The 18,432-nt window shown below is 43.9% G+C and overlaps 1 protein-coding gene across 2 annotated transcripts in view; it reads left to right on the top strand.

Moving 5' to 3' along the window:
• The window catches only part of CCNJL (cyclin J like), a 48,060-nt gene that overhangs the window by 11,890 nt on the left and 17,738 nt on the right, over positions 1-18,432 (top strand). Inside the window, exons 2-3 of one of the 2 annotated variants that reach the window (XM_025200914.1) lie at positions 10,132-10,245; positions 11,118-11,328. In XM_025200914.1, coding sequence (XP_025056699.1) covers positions 10,132-10,245; positions 11,118-11,328 — 325 coding nt within the window. The remainder of the gene's footprint in view (positions 1-10,131; positions 10,246-11,117; positions 11,329-18,432) is intronic. The other variant, XM_006021078.2, reaches the window with a different exon arrangement.

Genomic DNA, 18,432 nt, shown 5'->3' with positions numbered 1-18,432 from the left:
GACTTTGCAGTTGTCCTTATTGAACCTCATGAGATTCTTTTTGGCCCAGTCTTCCAATTTGTCTCAGTCGCTCTGAATTCTAGCCCTACCTGTCAGCGTATCTATTACTTCTTCCCCCCCCAAGCTTGGTGTTATCTACGCACTTGCTGAGGGTGCACTGTGCCAGGGGTTTTCAACCTTTTTGGATCAGTGTACCCCCGGAGGTCAGGGGGCAGTGTGTGGCTGAACACGGTGGCAGCAGCTGCTGCATGCAAGCTTTCCCCGCATCCAACTGGGTGGGCAGCGCCGGAACGGCAGCATGGAATGGTGTGTGGTGGCACTCCATCTCCACTTGCCTGCATGTACCCGCTAGGGCCTTCTCAAGTACCCCTAGTACTTGTCAAGACAACCCCTGTTTTATGCCATCTCCCAAGTTGTTGATGAACACATTGAACAAAACCAGCCCCAGGACCAACCCCCGGAGCACTTCACTTAGTACTGTTGGCCAACTAGACATCGAGCCATTGATTATACTACCCTCTGAGCCTGATGCTCCAGCCAGTTTTCTAACCATCTTAGTCCATTCATTCAGCCTCTACTTCCTTAGATTGCCTGCAAGGATATTGCAGGAGACCGTATCAAAAGCCTTGCTAAAATCAAGGTATGCCACATCCACTGGTTTCCCTGCATCCACAGAGCTAGTCACCTCATGATGGAAAGCAATCAGGTTGGTCAGGCATGACTTTGGCCCGATCCAGCTGCTGTATCTCTGAATCCAAATCGATTCGGAGAGACTTGGAGATTCAGATCAGCTAGAGAGGCAGGCACAGCTGGGCGGCTGCAGGTTCTCCCACAGCTCCTCCGGCTGTTCCTGCCTCTCCCTGGGCTGGGGGAGACACAGAAATACCCGTGGCTGCCCTGCCTTGCCCTATCCCCCGCCTAGCCCCATCCTCCTGGCATGTTTTAAAACAAACAAAAAGCCCCACACTCCCCAGCTGCAGCAGTGGTGATCGGGGGGGGGGGCCTTTAGGGGTTCATAGCAGAGCCCCCCTGCACAGTGGAGGGGGCAGTGAGGATCACCTTCCCCCTGCTTGGCAGCTGCATGGCAGTTGTCGCATCTCATAGGTGCAGCTCAGCAGGGCGCTGTGCACTGTTTGGGAGCTGGGGCAGCTCCAGCAGTCACCCAGAGCCTGGCACTGCTTAGCTCCAGCGGCCTCAGCTCCCAGACAGTGCGCAAGGCCCTGCCGAGCCACGCTGCACTTGCGCCATGGGGCAGCTGCTGCATGGGTGCCGGGGGGAGGGTCAGCTCCTGCTGCCCCTCACTGCCCTGTGAAGCGTGGTGGGGCTCTGCCACGAACCCTCAGAGGCCTCCATCATTGCTACTGTAGCCGGTGAGTGTGGTGCTCTTTTTTTAAACATGCTGGGCCAGGGTGAGGGATAGGGCTGGGTAGGGCAGCCATGGGGACTTCTCCTGTGTCTCCCTGCACCTGGGGAGAGGTAGGCACAGCCGGAGAAGCTGTGGGAGAACCAGCCTAATGACTTGCCCCTGGTGAATCTATGCTGACCGTTCCTAATTGCCTTCTCCAAGTGCTTTGAGATGGATTTCTTGAGCATCTGCTCCATGATTTTTAGAGGGACTGAGGTGAGGCTTACTGGTATGTAGTTCCTTGGATGCTCCTTTTTCCCTTTCTTAAATATGGGCACTATGTTTACCCTTTTTCTAGGTGGGCTCTATATTTACCCTCTCCCAATCACCATGAGTTTTCAAAGGTGATGGCCAGTGGCTCTGTAATCACATCAGCCAACTCCCTCAGCATCCTTGGGTGCATCCCATCTGGCCCCATGGACTTGTACACATATAGCTTGTGTAAATAGTCCCTAACCTGTCCTTTCACTACTGAGGGCTGCTCACCTCTTCCTCAAACTGTGCTGCCAAGTGCAGTAGTTTGGGTGCTGACTTTGCCTGTGAAGACTGAAGCAAAAAAGGCATTGAGCACTTCAGCCTTTTCTGCATCTGGTTGCACGACTGAAGTGCTCAATGCCTTTTTTGGTCACAAAGATGCCTCCCCCATTCAGTAAGGGACCCACAGTTCTCCTGATCCTCCTCTTGCTACCAACATACTTGTAGAAACCCTTCTTGTACCTTCACATTCCTTGCTAGCTGCAACTCCAATTGCTCCTTGGCCTTCCTGATTTCATCCCTTCATGCCCGAGCAATGTTCTTATATTTGTCCCTAGTTATTTGTTCCATTTCTTATATGCTTCCTTTTTGTGATTTAGTTTACTTAAGAATTCCCTGCTAAGCCAAACTGGTCTTCTGCCATACTTGCTAGTCTTCCTGCGCATCAGGATGGTTTGTTCCTGCACTTTCAGTAAGGCTTCTTTAAAGTACAGCCAGCTCTCCTGGACTTGGCTTCCCCTTCCCAGGGGCTCCTGCCAAAGAGTTCCCTGAGGGAGTTGGAGTCTGGTTTTCTGAAATCCAGGGTCCTTATTCTGCTGCTTTCCATCCTTCCTTTCCTCAGGATCCTGAAGTCAATCATCTCATGGTCACTGCTGCCCAAGTTGCCATCTACTAGTACAATTCCCCACCAATTCTTCCCTGTTTGAGCAGCAGGTCAAGAAGAGCACAACCCTTGGTTGGCCTGCTTCAGCACTTGTACGAGGAAGTTGTCCCCAACACTCTCCAAAACTTCCTGGCTTGTCTGCGCACTGCTGTTATTGCCTTCCCAGCAGATGTCAGGGTGATTGAAGTCCCCCATAAGAACCAGTCTGTGATTGGGAAACTTCCACCAGCTATTTGAAGAAAGCCTCATCCACCATTTCATCCTGGTTTGGTGCTCTGCAGCAAACTCCCACCACAACATCACCCTTTCTCCTTTGACCCTATTGCAGAGGCTCTCAACAGGCCTATCTCCAGTTTCATACCGGGGCTCTAAGCAATCATATGGCTCTTACATCATGTGCAACTTTAATCTTCCACTGGATGGAGTAGCATCTTCGAAATCTACTTGAAATTTCTTTTGCAACTTTTTTTTTTTAAGAGGGGGGGGGGGTGTTTAAACCCCTCCCAACCAAATCTTTTTGTTACTAACAATCACCACTGGGTGAGTTGTGAAGTGCTGCATTGTCTGTTGGATTCCTTTTGCTTCTCCACAAAAATGATGGTGGGATCTGAAGGTGTTAGTGTGATCTCGACTAAAAACACTTTAGGATTTTGAAGTGTAACAGCTAGTTATGCATTAACGTAAAGTGCAATTTCGGTACCTACTCTGCTTAGCCAGACTTAGTAAAGCAAAATTTTTCTGAGGGCAAACAGGCCTGTTCAACTTCTAAGCAGCTGGCAGCCACACAGGCACAACCCATGGGCCCACAGGTCACAACCCCTACCACCATCACCACCTGCAGCTGCTGTATCCTGGGCTTCCCTAGCAGAGTGGCCTGCAGTGGCCTGCCCCCTGGGACAGGAGTAGGAGGTGGAAACTGAGGAAGGGAGGGAGAGCCTACAGACAGCAGCTGCAGCAGCCAGAGCAATAGGGGAACAGCACGTTAACCCCTCATGGGCCACCAGTTGAGCAGCAGTGTGAGCTAGAGTTCTTGATACTCTTGTTTCTGAGATACAGTGGTTGTATTTTCCTGGTTGGAATTACTGCCCACGTTCCAAACAAATTCTGCTTTATTTCTGGAATAATGATTTACTATTATAACATCACTTTAGATGCTAATTTTTTGATGGTATTTGGTTCTGTTAGATACGTACTTAGTTTTGGGAAAAGATGCAAGGAAAAGGAATTCAGCACTGGAAATCTGTATTGTTGAATAGGCCAGGAAAATTACCTGAGAAGAAAAGCAGATGTCTCTATTGAAATAAATCCTTTGTCATTTAAGAATTACCAATCCAGATATCTCTCCTCTTTTAGAAGAGGAGAAAGATCTTCTTCTTAATGGTGTCACAACTGACCAAACTTGTATGGTGCCAGCTCACTATGGAAATACATTTTGTTGCCCCCCTCCCCTCCGGTCCCTTTTTAACAGAATGATTCTTTCGAATTAAATCAAGTTTAATAAGCAAGAAATTGATGCTGGCGTTACCAAATTTGCCCATTACTTTGGGGTGTGCTCATTTATTAGGGATAGTTTCTAGGGTCTTGGTGATTCTGTCAATAGGCCTCCCATAGTGGGACCGGGGAATGTACGGCCCGAGATGCCTATTAAACTTAGAGCTGTGTGTGTGTGTCTGGGGGGGGAAAAGTCCTTAGCAAATCCAGATTAGAACTGGTCTGATAAATGCTGAGCTGGGTGTGTGTGAACATGGGTTGATTAACATTGGAAGCACAGATTCCCCATCATGCAGCGCTCTCCTGCTTCTCTGGTCCCAGAATTCACTGCAGCCTCTGCTTCAGGCTTTCTGTTTTCCATCTCTCATGTAAATGAGACCTAGGGCAGTTGATTCACTCGTCACCCTTATCTGGTGAGGGTCTTAGGTGCGTCTCTCACTGCATCTTAATCAGTTTTGTTTAGGTAGAGGAGGGGAGGGGGGTGAGTCCTTTGTGAGTCAGACAGACTGCATCCTGTACCAGGGTTCCCCAAGAATACAGAGCTGAGACGTAACACTGGTGAAAAGCAAATCCAGTTCTGCCACATTTCAGATTGTAGCTCTGAACTTCAATGGTTAAACTTCTGGTGGTATTTGTCAACTTATGATCTAGGATCAATTCTGAAGTGCATTTGCCTAGGTCAGTTAGAGCTCCATTTAAAAAACTTTGATGGGAGTCAGATGAAATCCTTTCTATTTAATGAAGATGATGGATGGTGTTAAGTAAAACAGTCAAGTCACTTCATGATGGTTTGTGTCTGATGAATGAATGCCTGGAGCCTGGATGTCTTTTCAGATGTGATTACCAAGGAAGATTTGTCCTCTTTAGCACCACTTACAAATATTTACGTTGAAAGGTCAGATCCTTCAGTTGGTAGGAGATGCGTCCTAAATTGTCCTCAGTCTTAATCAGGACTATGGCTTTTTAGTTGGTTACAGACAGATGATATTCTTGCATTTCAAGATTAGTCTCTGGCCCCTTAAACACTTTGTATTCTGTATCTTTCTGAGTGGGAGTGTGCGTGTCACTGAATATGTTAAACAATGTTAATTTAAATTATTTCTAAAGTGCCTTTGACCTTCAGCAAGATGTGATGCTGCTTTTAGCATTTCAGTGTGGCAGTAGCTTCACGTGTATACAGTAACTCAAACAAAGGGTGCCTGTAGATGTGCAGGGAGGCTGCTCTGATGCGCAGTAAGAGCAGACTTGATTAATCAAGCCTGCTTGATTAATCAAGATTGCTGGAGTGTGCTAATTAGTGTGTGATCTAGCCCAGCCTCTGCATCTTGTGTGTCGGCATCCATGTGCTTCAAAATGGTGGTGGAGGTGATTTTAACTAAACGTCATTGAATGAGCTTTAGTTAAAGTGCCCTGCTGCCATTTTGAAGTGAGATGACAAGATGTTGCAGGTGCTTTAGAGGGGCTCTAAGCCTCTCTAATTAAAGTGCTGCCCCTCCCCCCCACCACCTCTGGTACACATGTGAAAATGCCCATAGTTGCCAGGACAGGTGTAAAACATTAGGTCAAAGAATATATGGAAACAACATATGAGAGTGCTACTCCACAGGACAGTCGCATCATAGAGAATATTTCAACTTTTATGGACAAATCTGGCTTAGCCATTACCACTCCCTAATATATTCATCCCTCTCAGTTTAACTGGACCCCTGATTGCATTGCAAAAGTATCCCAAAATGTCGGAAACATACAAGAAGGAAATTCTTCTATGAAGGGCTTTAGGGTTTTTTTTTATTTTTTGTTTTGTTTGTTTTTTTGTTTTAAGCCAAAATTCTCAGAGTAGTTAGAACTCTGATCAGTGTAACTTTGCTTGAATCACCTGCATTGACTTGCTCTACGTTTTTTCGTTGTAAACTCAGGTGCCATAAGTCCCTACTCTTTGTGCTGGTATTAACTCTTCTAGTGTCAGTATAACCTACTCTCTATGGAAAACCTCTTGAATGTATTTAAGGTAAACCTTGTCTGTGAAAGTGTAGTGTCATCTTTAGCCACAAAGAACTTGGATTTAAGATGTAAATTCTCAAGCCCTTCCCTTTTAGCCTTTCTTATTCCCTGGGGACAACACCACTATCCTACTGACACTTTGCTCATTGTTTTGGTGTCAGCGCTCCCTTGGCGCACTCTGGATCCAAGTTATATCTAAGTCTGCCGTTTTCTCTGTATAACACTTATAAGAAGCCACCGTGTAGATAGATAACAAAAGATGAACTTCTCCCATTTGGACTCTAATCTTTTGTCTTGGTTACTGCAACATCCTTTTGTACCCTTGATAAATGTTTCTTATCCTGCTGTTAGCCATCTAGAATTCAGCTGCAAAGATCAGTTTCTCAGTCCGTTGCTTTGACCATGTTGCCTCTGTTGGAATCTATTTTGGCTTTCCCTTTTCTATAGAATTAAATATAAACTACATGCCTTGCTTCTGAGGCCTTTCATGGTCTCTTCTAATTCCTGTTTAATACTGGACTGCAAATTCCTGGTGGGGGGTGGGTTGTCCCTGATGCTAGCTTCCATCATTAACTAGTTCAGCTTCTGAACAGGCACTTTTTCCCACTTGAGGAGCAGCTTGAAAATATTTACAAGCCTCATGCTTTATCCTCTTTCACATCTCTCCCTGAAGCTCCTGGGTTGTGATGCTGCTGGTATGTACCAAGACTGCTGTCTTTTCATGGTGATAAATAAGGTCTCATTGCTTCTTTGAGCATCTCTCTCATCAAATACTTGTATTGTAAACTTCTTGCAGCATCTGTGTTCTGTTTGCAGAGCATTTAATATAAGTCCTGGCCCATGGCTTAGACTCCCAGTGCTATGGTAGTAAAATAGAATTTAAACATTATCACACCCAAGTCATCAGAGGCTGCTCTGGCATCCTGGCAGTCCCAACCCCTGCCTTCCAGTGTTGGAGTTTTGGAAGACATTACAGCCCTGTCTTTGCTGGGTGTCAGGGATGGAGAATATGTTCACACATGTGGTAAGCAACACACAGTAAAGGCTGATGTGTTGCCTTGATGTACTATATTAAACCTATAACTCCCTTGTGTAGGTTCATTGTCATCTGTTAGTTTGCACAGAGCAAGAACATACTTTTTGTTCTTAGCAAAGATGCACTGATGATGATCTACAGCCAAACCTAGAACTTAAGTAACAATAGCCAGCTGCTTCATACAAAGCACTGGACAACCTAAGCTGTGTATTTTTATTTCTTTAATGTTCTGCTCTTATCAGTGATAGCAGGGCATAGAGTACCAGCACTTTTTGTCCTAGTTTGGTACTGCCAGCCAATCATAAATGAAGTTTAGCCATTTCTTGTGGTAATTTACCCCTAAAATGTGGTAATCTAAAATGGAAATGCAACTATTTTTAGGTTGGGAGAGGGGGGAGAGGAACTTAGCCAAATAAAGGCTACACAGTGGAACTGTAGTTAATCAAGGCACAACGTTTGACACATTGGATGGAGGTGGGAAGAGAGATATTAGGTTTGCTGTGTATGCTTTGTGAGATCTAGCTATGACCAGGAATTAGCCCCAGGTTGTTTCTGCTTTAGTTCTAGTTTGCTGTCAAACTTCCATCACACTTCTAACTTCAGGCAGTCAGGTAATTCTGAAAAATGTTTTTAACACATCTCAATAATAGCAGAATATGAGGCATTAAATAATTGATTAGCAGTCAAGATGGACAGGCTTTTAATTGATCACTGCACTTTTGTGGATCAGCTTCAAGAGTCAGCACTGAAGAAGTTCCATAATCTTTAAATTTTATTGCAAATGTGGCTTCTATCTAGAGTCTTGCCCGTACACAAAAGCTTAACTTGGGTGTTTTTTTTCTTTATCCGGAATTGGCTGGCTTGTCAAGTGCTGTAAATTAAGCTGGAGTTGTGCGCACAAGTAAGTGAATTAAACAGAATTAGCAAAAGGCACTGTATTTTTGAAGAATAAGAGCATGCATACAGGTAGCTAATGCAATATAGCTTATTTTGCAATAATTATTCCAGTCAGTTTCCCTAAGTAGACATGCCCTTGGTGACACAATATAGTGAGAGCAGCCCCAGTGTGGTAACTTGAGCGCTGTGTACAGCACAACTATCTTGCCCAAGCCTGTAGATAACTTGAGTGAGTTGCGGTGAACTTAAGTCTTGTCTAGACTTAACATTTTCTGTACTTTAAAGAAGCATAGTCCTTCTTGTTTCTGTCTAATACATGGCTCTTTAGTTTAGCTTGATTCCTCTTGCAAAAGCTGAAAAGGGTACACCCATTTCAGTGTAAGTACCTATGTCCGGACCACCGCAGTACAACCAGTGGTTTAAAATCACCTTGGACTACGTGGAAAACTTCCTTGTGAAGACAAGGCCTAATAGAGGTAGTTAACACTTCCAAAATGAAATTTGCTTTCTTGGATCCATTGTTAGAGCAATGGGTCTCAAGGCACCCCTCCAAAACTTTTTAAAATAGTGTTGCCTAACTTTAAGTAATTTAAATAGATGTATTATAATTTAAGTATAATATGCATATTATAGTATACACTTTAATATCAACATGTTACTAACTGATTATATTGTTATAATTTTATTCACCCCACTGCCTGCATTATGCATCTCCTGGAGAGCCAGGTCAGGAAGCACCTGCAGCAGGAGCATGTGTCCTTGCTGCAGCTTTCCCAGCCTGACCCTGCATGGCCTCTCCTGGAGTTGCACACAGCAGATGGAACTATCCCATGTGCTGCAGTTCTTAGGAAGCATGTTGGAGCCAAACCAGGAAGAACTATAGTAGAAACGGCATGCCTGCTTGCTTAATGCAGTGGCCGTTTCTCAGGAGAGATGTTGGAGCTGAACTGGTAAGAGACGCAAGGGCAATTTCACTGTGTGGCGGTGGTCCTGGCATTGCAGCACCCTTGGTGCTTATGGTGGCAATCTCATGGCACCTCAGGGTGTTGTGGGACCCAGCTTGAGAATCATTGCTCTCCTTTGAAACACTGTATTCTTACTTTAGTCAACTGACTCTTTGCCCCTGAACAGCAATGTCTAGACATGATGATTTTCTGGCCAGTGCAGTTGTGATTCTCAAAATTCAGCTTTCATTGGTTTCTTGCATCCATTGCTATTATTTACAAAGTGGAAGTGTTTTTTAAATAGGAAGTTAGGTTCTTATTCAGAGTTCATAGGCCAAATGCTTGCTGGGAGCCCTTGTTTGAGTGGGGTTTTTTTGTTTGTTTGGGAAGGAAGGAATCTTGAAATCCTTAGTTGCCAGAAGTAATAAAACTTTTCAGAAGGTAGGAATGCATTCAGGTTGACTTGTATAATGGTCTAAAAATTTAGCGTGAAGCTGTTGGAAACCAAGTGTTTGCACCAGGAGTTTACTGGATTCTGTTCTGGCCCTGCAGATGTAGGTTGCGTAGACTGACTGAAATATCAGGGTAGAAAGCAATTGAAAAATCAACTTGATGGGTATTTTATGGCTATGAAACAATGGGGAAAAAACATGTTGCATTGTTCCCCTTTTTTAATAAATCATTACTGGTGGAGGATTTTTTTTATAACCCTCCAGGGAAGGCTGCCCCAGGTTTCAAAGGGCTGTTTGCTTGTCCACAGCATGCGGCTGTTGAGTCTGGAATGTGGTCTTTCTCCGCCTCCTTTTTAAAAGGCATGGGAATCGATCATCCATAACAGTGCTCTGCTTGCTGTCTTTGTAAACTGCTTTTCGTTATGGAGTCTCTTTGATTTCTAGCTATATGCACCCCTCTGAGGCTAATTGTCTTGCTATTTCCCTCTGATAAGTTGAACCTCTTCAAGGAATGTCTGGTTTCAGGAGGGATAAAAGGAACATGGATACCCTTGGCTTTAGAGGATGGTATCATTTTAGTGCTGCAAATGTGCTATGCATGTTACTTGTACTGTTTACATTTTGGAGACTAAATTGTTATAAATGTTTCTGTACCAGCATAAAATGTATTTTTAAAGTGGTACAAGTCCATAGACATCATCACAAGTCACAATGAGATGCACCATATTCCATTGATCCTTCTAACATGCATTCTGTTCTGATTTCAGCATACCAGCCTCTATTTTCCTTGCATTGCAGTCGTGCAAAAAATAGGAAAACATGTCATGTTTTTAAAACGAAGTAACCCTGATGTTCACCATATTTTGCCAGAACAAGTCATGGTAAAATAGATTGCAAAGTTGTAGTTAAAAATCATATGATCTGGTTTTCTACTGGAAATGAAAATGCATAAGAGTTTTTTCTGTCTTTCACTAATGTAGAACTTGTGTGAAAGACTTGAAATGGAAAATGTTACCCTAACAAAATGTATGTTTAATTGCTTTGGATCAAAAGACCCAGCAAAAATAATTTTTAAATGGGAGGTTCCAACAACTCACTCCTAATGCTGCTTATTTTTCTGTATTTCTTCTTAGACAATGAACGTAAGCAGTTTCTACCTAGTATTCCCCTTCATATGTTACCACATCCCTGCAGTATTTAGTTGTCAAATACCATGGAAGGGCGATTTAGTTTTAAAACTAAATCTTTGACCTTTGTCTTGTTCTGCAAAGGACTTAGCTAACTTAAGGCAATTATATATGAAGTATATGCAAAAGTGTGCATGTGTTGGGGGCGGGGCAGAATATTGTGGAAGCATACCTTAGCCTCCCTTAGTGAGTATAAAACCAGACTCAGCGTTCTTTTAAAACTAGTCCTTGTGTGATTTTACTTTTCTCTAAGTTCAAGCGGTTTTGGAATTCCTCTTACAGAAAGCACTGGTTTGTTACTGCTGGGTTAAACTAGAGTTTACTTACAGTGTCTAACCAACAAGAAAAATGAATGAATTAATGACTAATGCGCTAGAAATTAATGCCACCTTCCTCCCCCTCTAAAGAGGTTGGGCATTAGCCCAGCTTTAATTTTTGCATAAATCTTATTGCTGGTGTTGCTAAGCACTTGCCATAGCAGGTGTTGAGTATTGGTTTGGACAATCCAGACATTAAAATTAGTGTTTGTTTCAATGCCTCTTTCCCCTCCTATTGTGTTCCCGTAGGAACTGAAACTGCCTGTGTACAAGGCCCATTCACCACAAATTGGGATGCGCCGCTACTTTATTGACCTCCTGACTGTCCTCAGCAACCGCTGTAATCTCTGCCCTACAGCACGGCACCTTGCTGTCTACTTACTGGACCTCTTTATGGATCACTACGATATTACTGTCAAGCAATTGTATGTCATTTCAATTGCCTGCCTCCTCCTAGCAAGTAAGTTAGCTGTTGTCTGTTAATTCATTTGTGTTTTCTGATCAAACTAATGGTTGTTTTGTTTTTGCTGCTGGTCTCCATATGATTGGGAGTAGTTTTAACACAAAATCTAACCTCTTGGAAGTCCTTGCTTTCATCCTGAAATTATGGGATGTTTTCCTGGGCTAGTGAGTATCTTTGTAGATTAGGCCTCTAAATATGTTGCCAAAACCCTTTTGTAAAAGTAGTAAGTGTTTGTTGATGTGCCTTTGAACCACAGTTAGGGCTTTGAGAAATACCTTTTCATTTAGTAACAAGACTAAACAAGGGGCTGGATTCTTGAATTCTTGCACTTCCAAGGAAGGTTTTTTTTCGTTTGGTTTTTTTTTTGGGGGGGGGGGGGGGGGGTTGGTTGGTTGGTTGGTTGGTTTTGTTTTTAAAGAAATGTTCTTAAGATGGGATTTGGCCCTGGAAAGGCAGTGTTTGAAGGTTGGTCTACTCCAAACCTTACACCAGTGCTTTTCAACCAGGATACCAGATTCTTTTAAGGGTGATGCAGGGTACCAGGCAATATTAGATGTACCAACACCTATATTTGATAAACCCAGATTTTAAATGAAAATTTAAAGTGTCAAAAGCATTCTGACCTGTTGTGGTCAGAAAAATTGCTAGTTTTGTATAGTTAAGAAACAAGTACAAGCATTTTCTGAGCAGTGCCTTGATCTTGTAAGAAGGGTTGAGAACCACAGTCCTAAACTCCATCGCAAGATTCTGATTTGTTTGGTGCTGCATTCAGCTTAACAATGGTTGGTAAAGAGAACATGTTACATATTCTTCTTTTGAAACACTTTGCCTTTACTTGGCTAAAAGCTTACCTTTAAGCCATATGTCTATATGTACTACCCCAAGGGTAATGGTAAAACAAATAAATACACATCAAGCCTCTTCCCCTCAATTTAATCATAAACACTACTCTTTTCCTAGTGCACACCAGGAAATGTTTACCATATTTCAAAAACACCTTGGTAGATGATATTGCAGGGCAGGTTGATTTTTAAAAATTGGAACAAGGGAGAAACCAAACTCTTGTATTGGTTTGTTAGTTTGGTTTGTTTCAAGCAAGTTGGACTGAGCCAAAGAACCAGAGTCAAATACACTTGACTCTTCCTGCAAGTTCAGGACTGATCTCTGTAACTGGCTGTCTGCGCACGCGTGGGGGGGGGGGGGGTTGTTTTTTGGGTTTGTTTTTTATGATCTGCTTGCGTAACCGCATAATGCTGCAAGAGCAGCTTGCAACTGCTGAAGTTCTGCTAGTTCAAAGTCCTTTCAAATTACTTGCAAAGAAAGAATAGTGTAATTGTTGTTTTTCTTATAATGGATGACAGAAGGCTGAGAACTTTCAGATTTCATCTCTTCATTTTTTTTTTTTATGGTGTAAGGCTGGAAGCTATTGCATGATGCCCAACAGCAAAGGTTTAAAGGGAAGACACTTCGTGTATTTTACCACTCATGGAAAGAGGAGAGGATGGTAGTGTACATCTTTGCTCCTCCCAGTCAAAACTAACAGTTAACAAAACGTTAAGTCCTAACCAGGAATCATCAGAGACAATCATGGAGCACTGGGCTCCCCACTTCTCATACTTGGATTTAAAAAAAAAAAAAACCACAGTTGGATTTAAAAAAAAAAAAAAAAGCCACAGTAAGGCAAAAGGAAGCCTTCATACTATATTAATGACAACACTAGAGGGAAATGTTTTGCAACTTCTGAGTATTGTGAGTTACAAGTAACACCTCGTTAAAATGAGTCTGAGCTATGTGGGTAAAGGCTTTTTCTAAACATGAATTGCACTACTATTTGATTGAAAGCAGTGTGGTTGGAGGAGTTGGACCCATTCCTGTCATCCAGTGTAGATGCAGTTCCCATGCAGGAAAGGGTACAGACTATTCCAATGTATACAAAAAGATTAAGGAATAGAAGGCTCTCACAGTGTGAAAACAATGTGGGCCCATCTGTGCTGGCCAGTCAAGCTATACTGGAACTTGGATTCACTACAAGCAAGAGGAATGAGGTGTCCCTTGACTAATTTAATGTTCTGTAGTCGGTAAAAGTATTTGTTTGAATTAATGTGCAGAATGGGAAAGGTGGAGACAGCATCTGGAAATTCAAGCCATGTAGCAACTTTTAAGGGAGTAATGAAAGTTGTAATTCTATAGTAACATGAACTGTTACTTTGCTCTGAGATGACATTGAAACCAAACAAGTGCTAGTATAAACAGGACAAACTCTCCACAGTAATCTTCATACAATTTTTTTTTTTGTTTTTTTTTTGTTTTTTGTTTTGTTTTTTTTTTTTACTATTTCAATACAATTCAGCAAGCTCCCCATGAACTGAGAAAAAGGCTTTCAGTAATAGTGAATACCTTAATGCAGGCATGGGCATACCTCCACAGTCCTTAGCTTACTGAGACAGCCTAGAGCAAAAAGCCAAGTGCCTCTGCTGTCTGGGTGTTCAGTCAGACAGCACTGCTGTGGTTTTTCTTTTGGGAAGAGAGTAATGTATACATAAATTATCAGCTTTGTCTTGGCTATATTAAAAAGAGCCTGTTTTGAAGAAAGCGCAATAAGTTGCCCTCCAGTAACAAAGAGCCTAATCCACAGGTAGATTCAATTATTCTAATTGTCTTGGTTATGGATTGTGATGAGACACTGTTGGTGCCTGCCACTTTAAGAGCTAGGCCAGGGAGAAGGCAGGTGTCTGATGAGGGTGGTCATTTAATGCCCAGCTCTCTGAGTTGAAGGGGAGCAATTTGTGGCCAGCAGGGAAGAAACATCTCTCTGCTGAGTTCTGCTGCTCTAGAAAGACCTAGAAGGTAAGGGCAAAAGCTTATGGGGATGGCTAGGAGGCTCTTGTTCCTGGGCGTGACCTAAAACTGTGCCCTGCTGGGGATGGGTGGCCTTGTGGGGCTCCTAGTGGTGTGGGAGGCCCCAGGAAATGCCAGGCCAATTACCACCCTGGTAAAAGGTGGGTTGGGGTGCCTTTAATCCCAGCTCCCACAGCCAGGTGGGTAACCTTGTAGCAGGGCCTGAGAAGGCAGACCTATGTTAGCATGGGCTAGCTGCTCAGAAACCTGATTTGAGGCACCCTCGACTAGTCAATGCTGGGGCCAGGACCAGAAGGGTCAGAAGGACCAGGAGCCTCCCATGAGGGATGCCCAGGGCCTGGGGTTCTGACTGATCTTGGAGGTGAGACTAGGGCATGTGACTGAAGGTCCGGGGGGCAGGGGCACACCTGAGAGGAGGAAGACTGCAGGGAGCTAGGCAACTCAAAATGAGGGCAGAGTTGAGAATGAGGCCGCCTGCTAAGAGGGATCTAGTTGGGGTCCAGACTGGAGGGTTATGGGGACCCAGTGTGGGGCTAGAGACATCAAGAACTTAGATGCCATCTGCAAAGCATGGGCTGTAGTGTAGGGGAGGTTTCAGAGCAGCAGATGACTCCCCCTGGCATCAGGGCAGAAAATGGACAGCCTCCCACCTAATTAAAACCATAGTTATGTATCATCAAGGCATGGTAGGAAAGAGAGAGGGGCAGGTGGTTAGCCCAGAAACAGTTGGGCAGGAAGGCCCCCCTATTACAGGGATGCATTTTGTTTTATTTTTTTTAAGTTGTCCTAGTTTAAATTTAGTGCAAGTCCAATGTGAAGATTTATTTTTGGAAAAGGACAGGACTGCCTTAATGCAAAGTTGAGTCATATAACTTAATTACACTGCTATGGTAAAAAGAAAACGTATTTTGTGTATGGAGAGTTGTTAAAAAGAAATGCTCTTAACAGTATAAAATCATAATAACCATTGGAACCTGCTCCTTTCTTCCCTGGAGAACCATTCTTACTCACAGCTGGTGTTGAAGTACCTGTTACAGGAGACAGTTCTTCCTCAAACATTTGGGCAATTGTTAGTTTATTGCTGTTCCTTTTCTGTGAGGATTCTGTTTTTACTACAACTTAGTAATTTTGTTTTGCATTTCAGTTTTGTTTAGCCAGAGTGCCCTAGCAATCTATTGTTGGCTTAGTGATGCACAGTGTCCCAGATATTCAGTTACTTCTCAGGAGGTTTTCACACAACTTTTTAATTCTTTCACCTGCAGTTCCTAGGAGCTTAGGGCACTTCTACATGTGCTCCTGGAGGGCAGGGGGGAGAAGGTGACACTTAAATTAGAGCAGCTCTGATAGCCACCATAACTAAAGCATGGCAGCATCTTGTGTATTAACATCCCCATGCTTCAAAATGGTGGCAGGGGAACTTGAACTAAAGCTCATTTGACTAGCTTTATTCAAGTGCCCCCACTGCCATTTTAAAGCACAGGGTTGTGGATGTATGAGATACAGATGCTCGCTGGAGTGCAGTAATTACCATACTCCACCAGACTGGATTAATCAAGTCTGTTTCATCATGCTGTAATTGCAGTGCATCAGAGCAGCCTGTGTGCTCATGTATGGGTACCTTTAGTTAGCAGCAGCAACTGGAATGAGAGGAGATGTTAGCATTACTTCAGCTGTGAGCAATCTCTCCTCATCCTGTTCCCCCACTAAGTATGTACAGCTGCTGCCAGACCTTGGTTCATCTCTTGGGTTCCACTTTATGCTGCTCTCCTGAAATACAGTTGGCAAATATTCATTAGTGACAGTGCAGCAGCCAACCAGAATGAATACTCAAGTACCTTTTGACAGATGCAGCCAAGCTACTTAGTTTTTGGACTGTGGCCATTAAAGTAAAGCCAGTGCAAGTCCTAGTTATCTGAGGGAAGAGGCCTTTGTGGTCTCCGTTGTTGCCTGGGAAGAAAGGTGAGTGGCAGGGGAAAGCTGCTGTCTAGAAGAGGGGCTTAGAAACAGTATACCTGCAAGCAGCACTCTAAGGCAACGAGGCTTGCTGTTCAGGACCACCTGATTTTATGATCTTTTTGAACTTCCACAAGCTCTAATTTTAGTCCAGTTGGCTAAACTGCTCTTGACAACGTAGGCAGGAAACTGTTTGGCCTCTAATAAGTTCAGTGTCATGGTTTTCTTGTCTTAATTACAGGAACTTGTAAGGTCTTGACAGGGAGCAGACAGTTGTCCCATCCCTCCCCTGTCCCCCCCTTCCTAGTCTGGGTTTGTACAGCACCTTTCATGTGTCCCTTGTCCATGCACTGGGCTTCTAGGCATTACAATAATACTGGGGCAGGAATCATTTGTGTATACTATGTTGCCCAGTGATGATCCAAGTTCTTGAGTGGTATTAGCTGGGTAGCAAACTTGTTTCATGCCCTTTTAAGCCTGATCACTGTTAAAGATGGAATTAGATAAGACAGGGTGTGTCTATATGTGTATTTATGCGCGGCTAAACTTAATGCGCCTTTGCTTAAGGCACATTATAAGGTGATTTAGGCATGCATTTACACATAAATATGCTAATGCATATTAAGTAGCATTAACTCTTATGCATGATTAGTTAAGTCACATCAGCCCGTATGCAGACATGCTAATGTGCATTAATGCAGTGTACATCCATTGACTCATACCAAGTTAATACACATTAAGCATCTACACATGGGCTAATGCAACTTGGTTAACCATGCCTCAATTTGATACTTGCTTTATGTAGGTATCAAATTTAGATGGGATTAGCCTATAACCACCAGTTTAAGGCACATTAAGGGCTCACCTGAGTGGACACACACCCTTAATGCGCCTTAAATGGTGATTTTAGGTTAATCCCCCTTAAAAGGGGTACATGTAGACATGCCCACAGTGTACAAAACTGACTCTGGCTTTTCTTATTCCAAAGCAGGCAGTCTGTTCTCTCTCTCTCTCTCTCCAGATCAGAGACAATTCTTGGAGCTGATTTCAGATGGCTGCTTATTGGGAAAATGCTACTTCCCCATGCCCTCCTTCCTCCTGCTCTCCAAGGCTACACACTGTATTGTCTCGTACATGTGTCAGTATGATATGGGGGGTAGGATGACACAGACGACTATTCCTTTTTACATTCTCTGTAGTCCTCCTGGTGTTTATCCTGGTATAACTAGACCTGAATAATTAAAACTCAAAACTTTCCCATGTAAACCAGTTACTCATTGTAACAGGAGGGTGGTCAGGGGCGCTGTGCTCTCTCCTGCCGCCGCCTTTACCATACCAAGTTGCCGACAAGCACCCTCAAATCCTCGCCTGCCACGACTTTGATGTCATATGTATTTTATAGGGAGGCTGCCTTTCATCCTCTTGTTCATGGTTCTCCTATCACTAGTTCCTCTCCTGTATTGTGTGTTCTGTACACCCCAGCCTTATGGGCTCTGCGCGGCTCCAACCACCCCTGTACCACACCCCAAGCCTAGCAGATGTAACTGATGTTGTTCAGTCTCTCTCCATGCCCTCTCTCTGGGGCTTCTCGCTGCCCCCTTTCTGGGGCTGGGGTCAGTGTACCCCAAATGCTGCACCCTCACTGGTGCTGGGGTCCCCACACTGCTGAGTCCCCTATGAGGCCTCCTCCATCCCCTCTTAGCCTCACCCAGACCACCGGTTACAAACAGCAAACGAAAAACAAGCCTCTGGGCTACAACACAAACTCCAGCCATCCGGCTATAACATTAATCCAGCCACCCCTAGGGTGCTCCATCCTTTACCAGTCTCAACAGCTGATGCATTCAGGGCTCTTCCCTCTGCTCGCTCAAGCGGAGCTCCTTCCCCCTTGTCTGCCAGCCAGGAACTGCCCCCTGGCCTCCTGCCTGTGATTTATATAGGAGCCAGGCCCTGCCCCTTCTTGTCAGCTGGCTAGGCAGGTGTGGGTCATTAGTTCCCTCTAGTTGCCTCAGTAGCCAGCACCTGAGGAGTTATCCCAGCTCTCCAAGTAGCAGGCACCTTAGTGCCCTGCTACACTCATCTAGACAGCTTGAATGGCAGTTAACTCGAATTAGCCCTGATTTGTCCCAGAAAAAAATGTTATCTCAAGTTAAAAACAGAATGAAGCCTTTTTATTCTGTAATCTTTTCTCCCAAAACAAAGCCTTTTACCTTGGGATCCTACAGACATGGAAACCACATTGTCCTACTTTAAATACCTGTGCAAGGTAGGAGGTAATATTCCCTTTCT

Source organism: Alligator sinensis, unplaced genomic scaffold (assembly GCF_000455745.1).
Source record: "Alligator sinensis unplaced genomic scaffold, ASM45574v1 scaffold360_3, whole genome shotgun sequence".
NCBI classification, from domain to species: Eukaryota; Metazoa; Chordata; order Crocodylia; family Alligatoridae; genus Alligator; species Alligator sinensis.
This window is presented reverse-complemented; position numbering and strand designations above follow the sequence as displayed.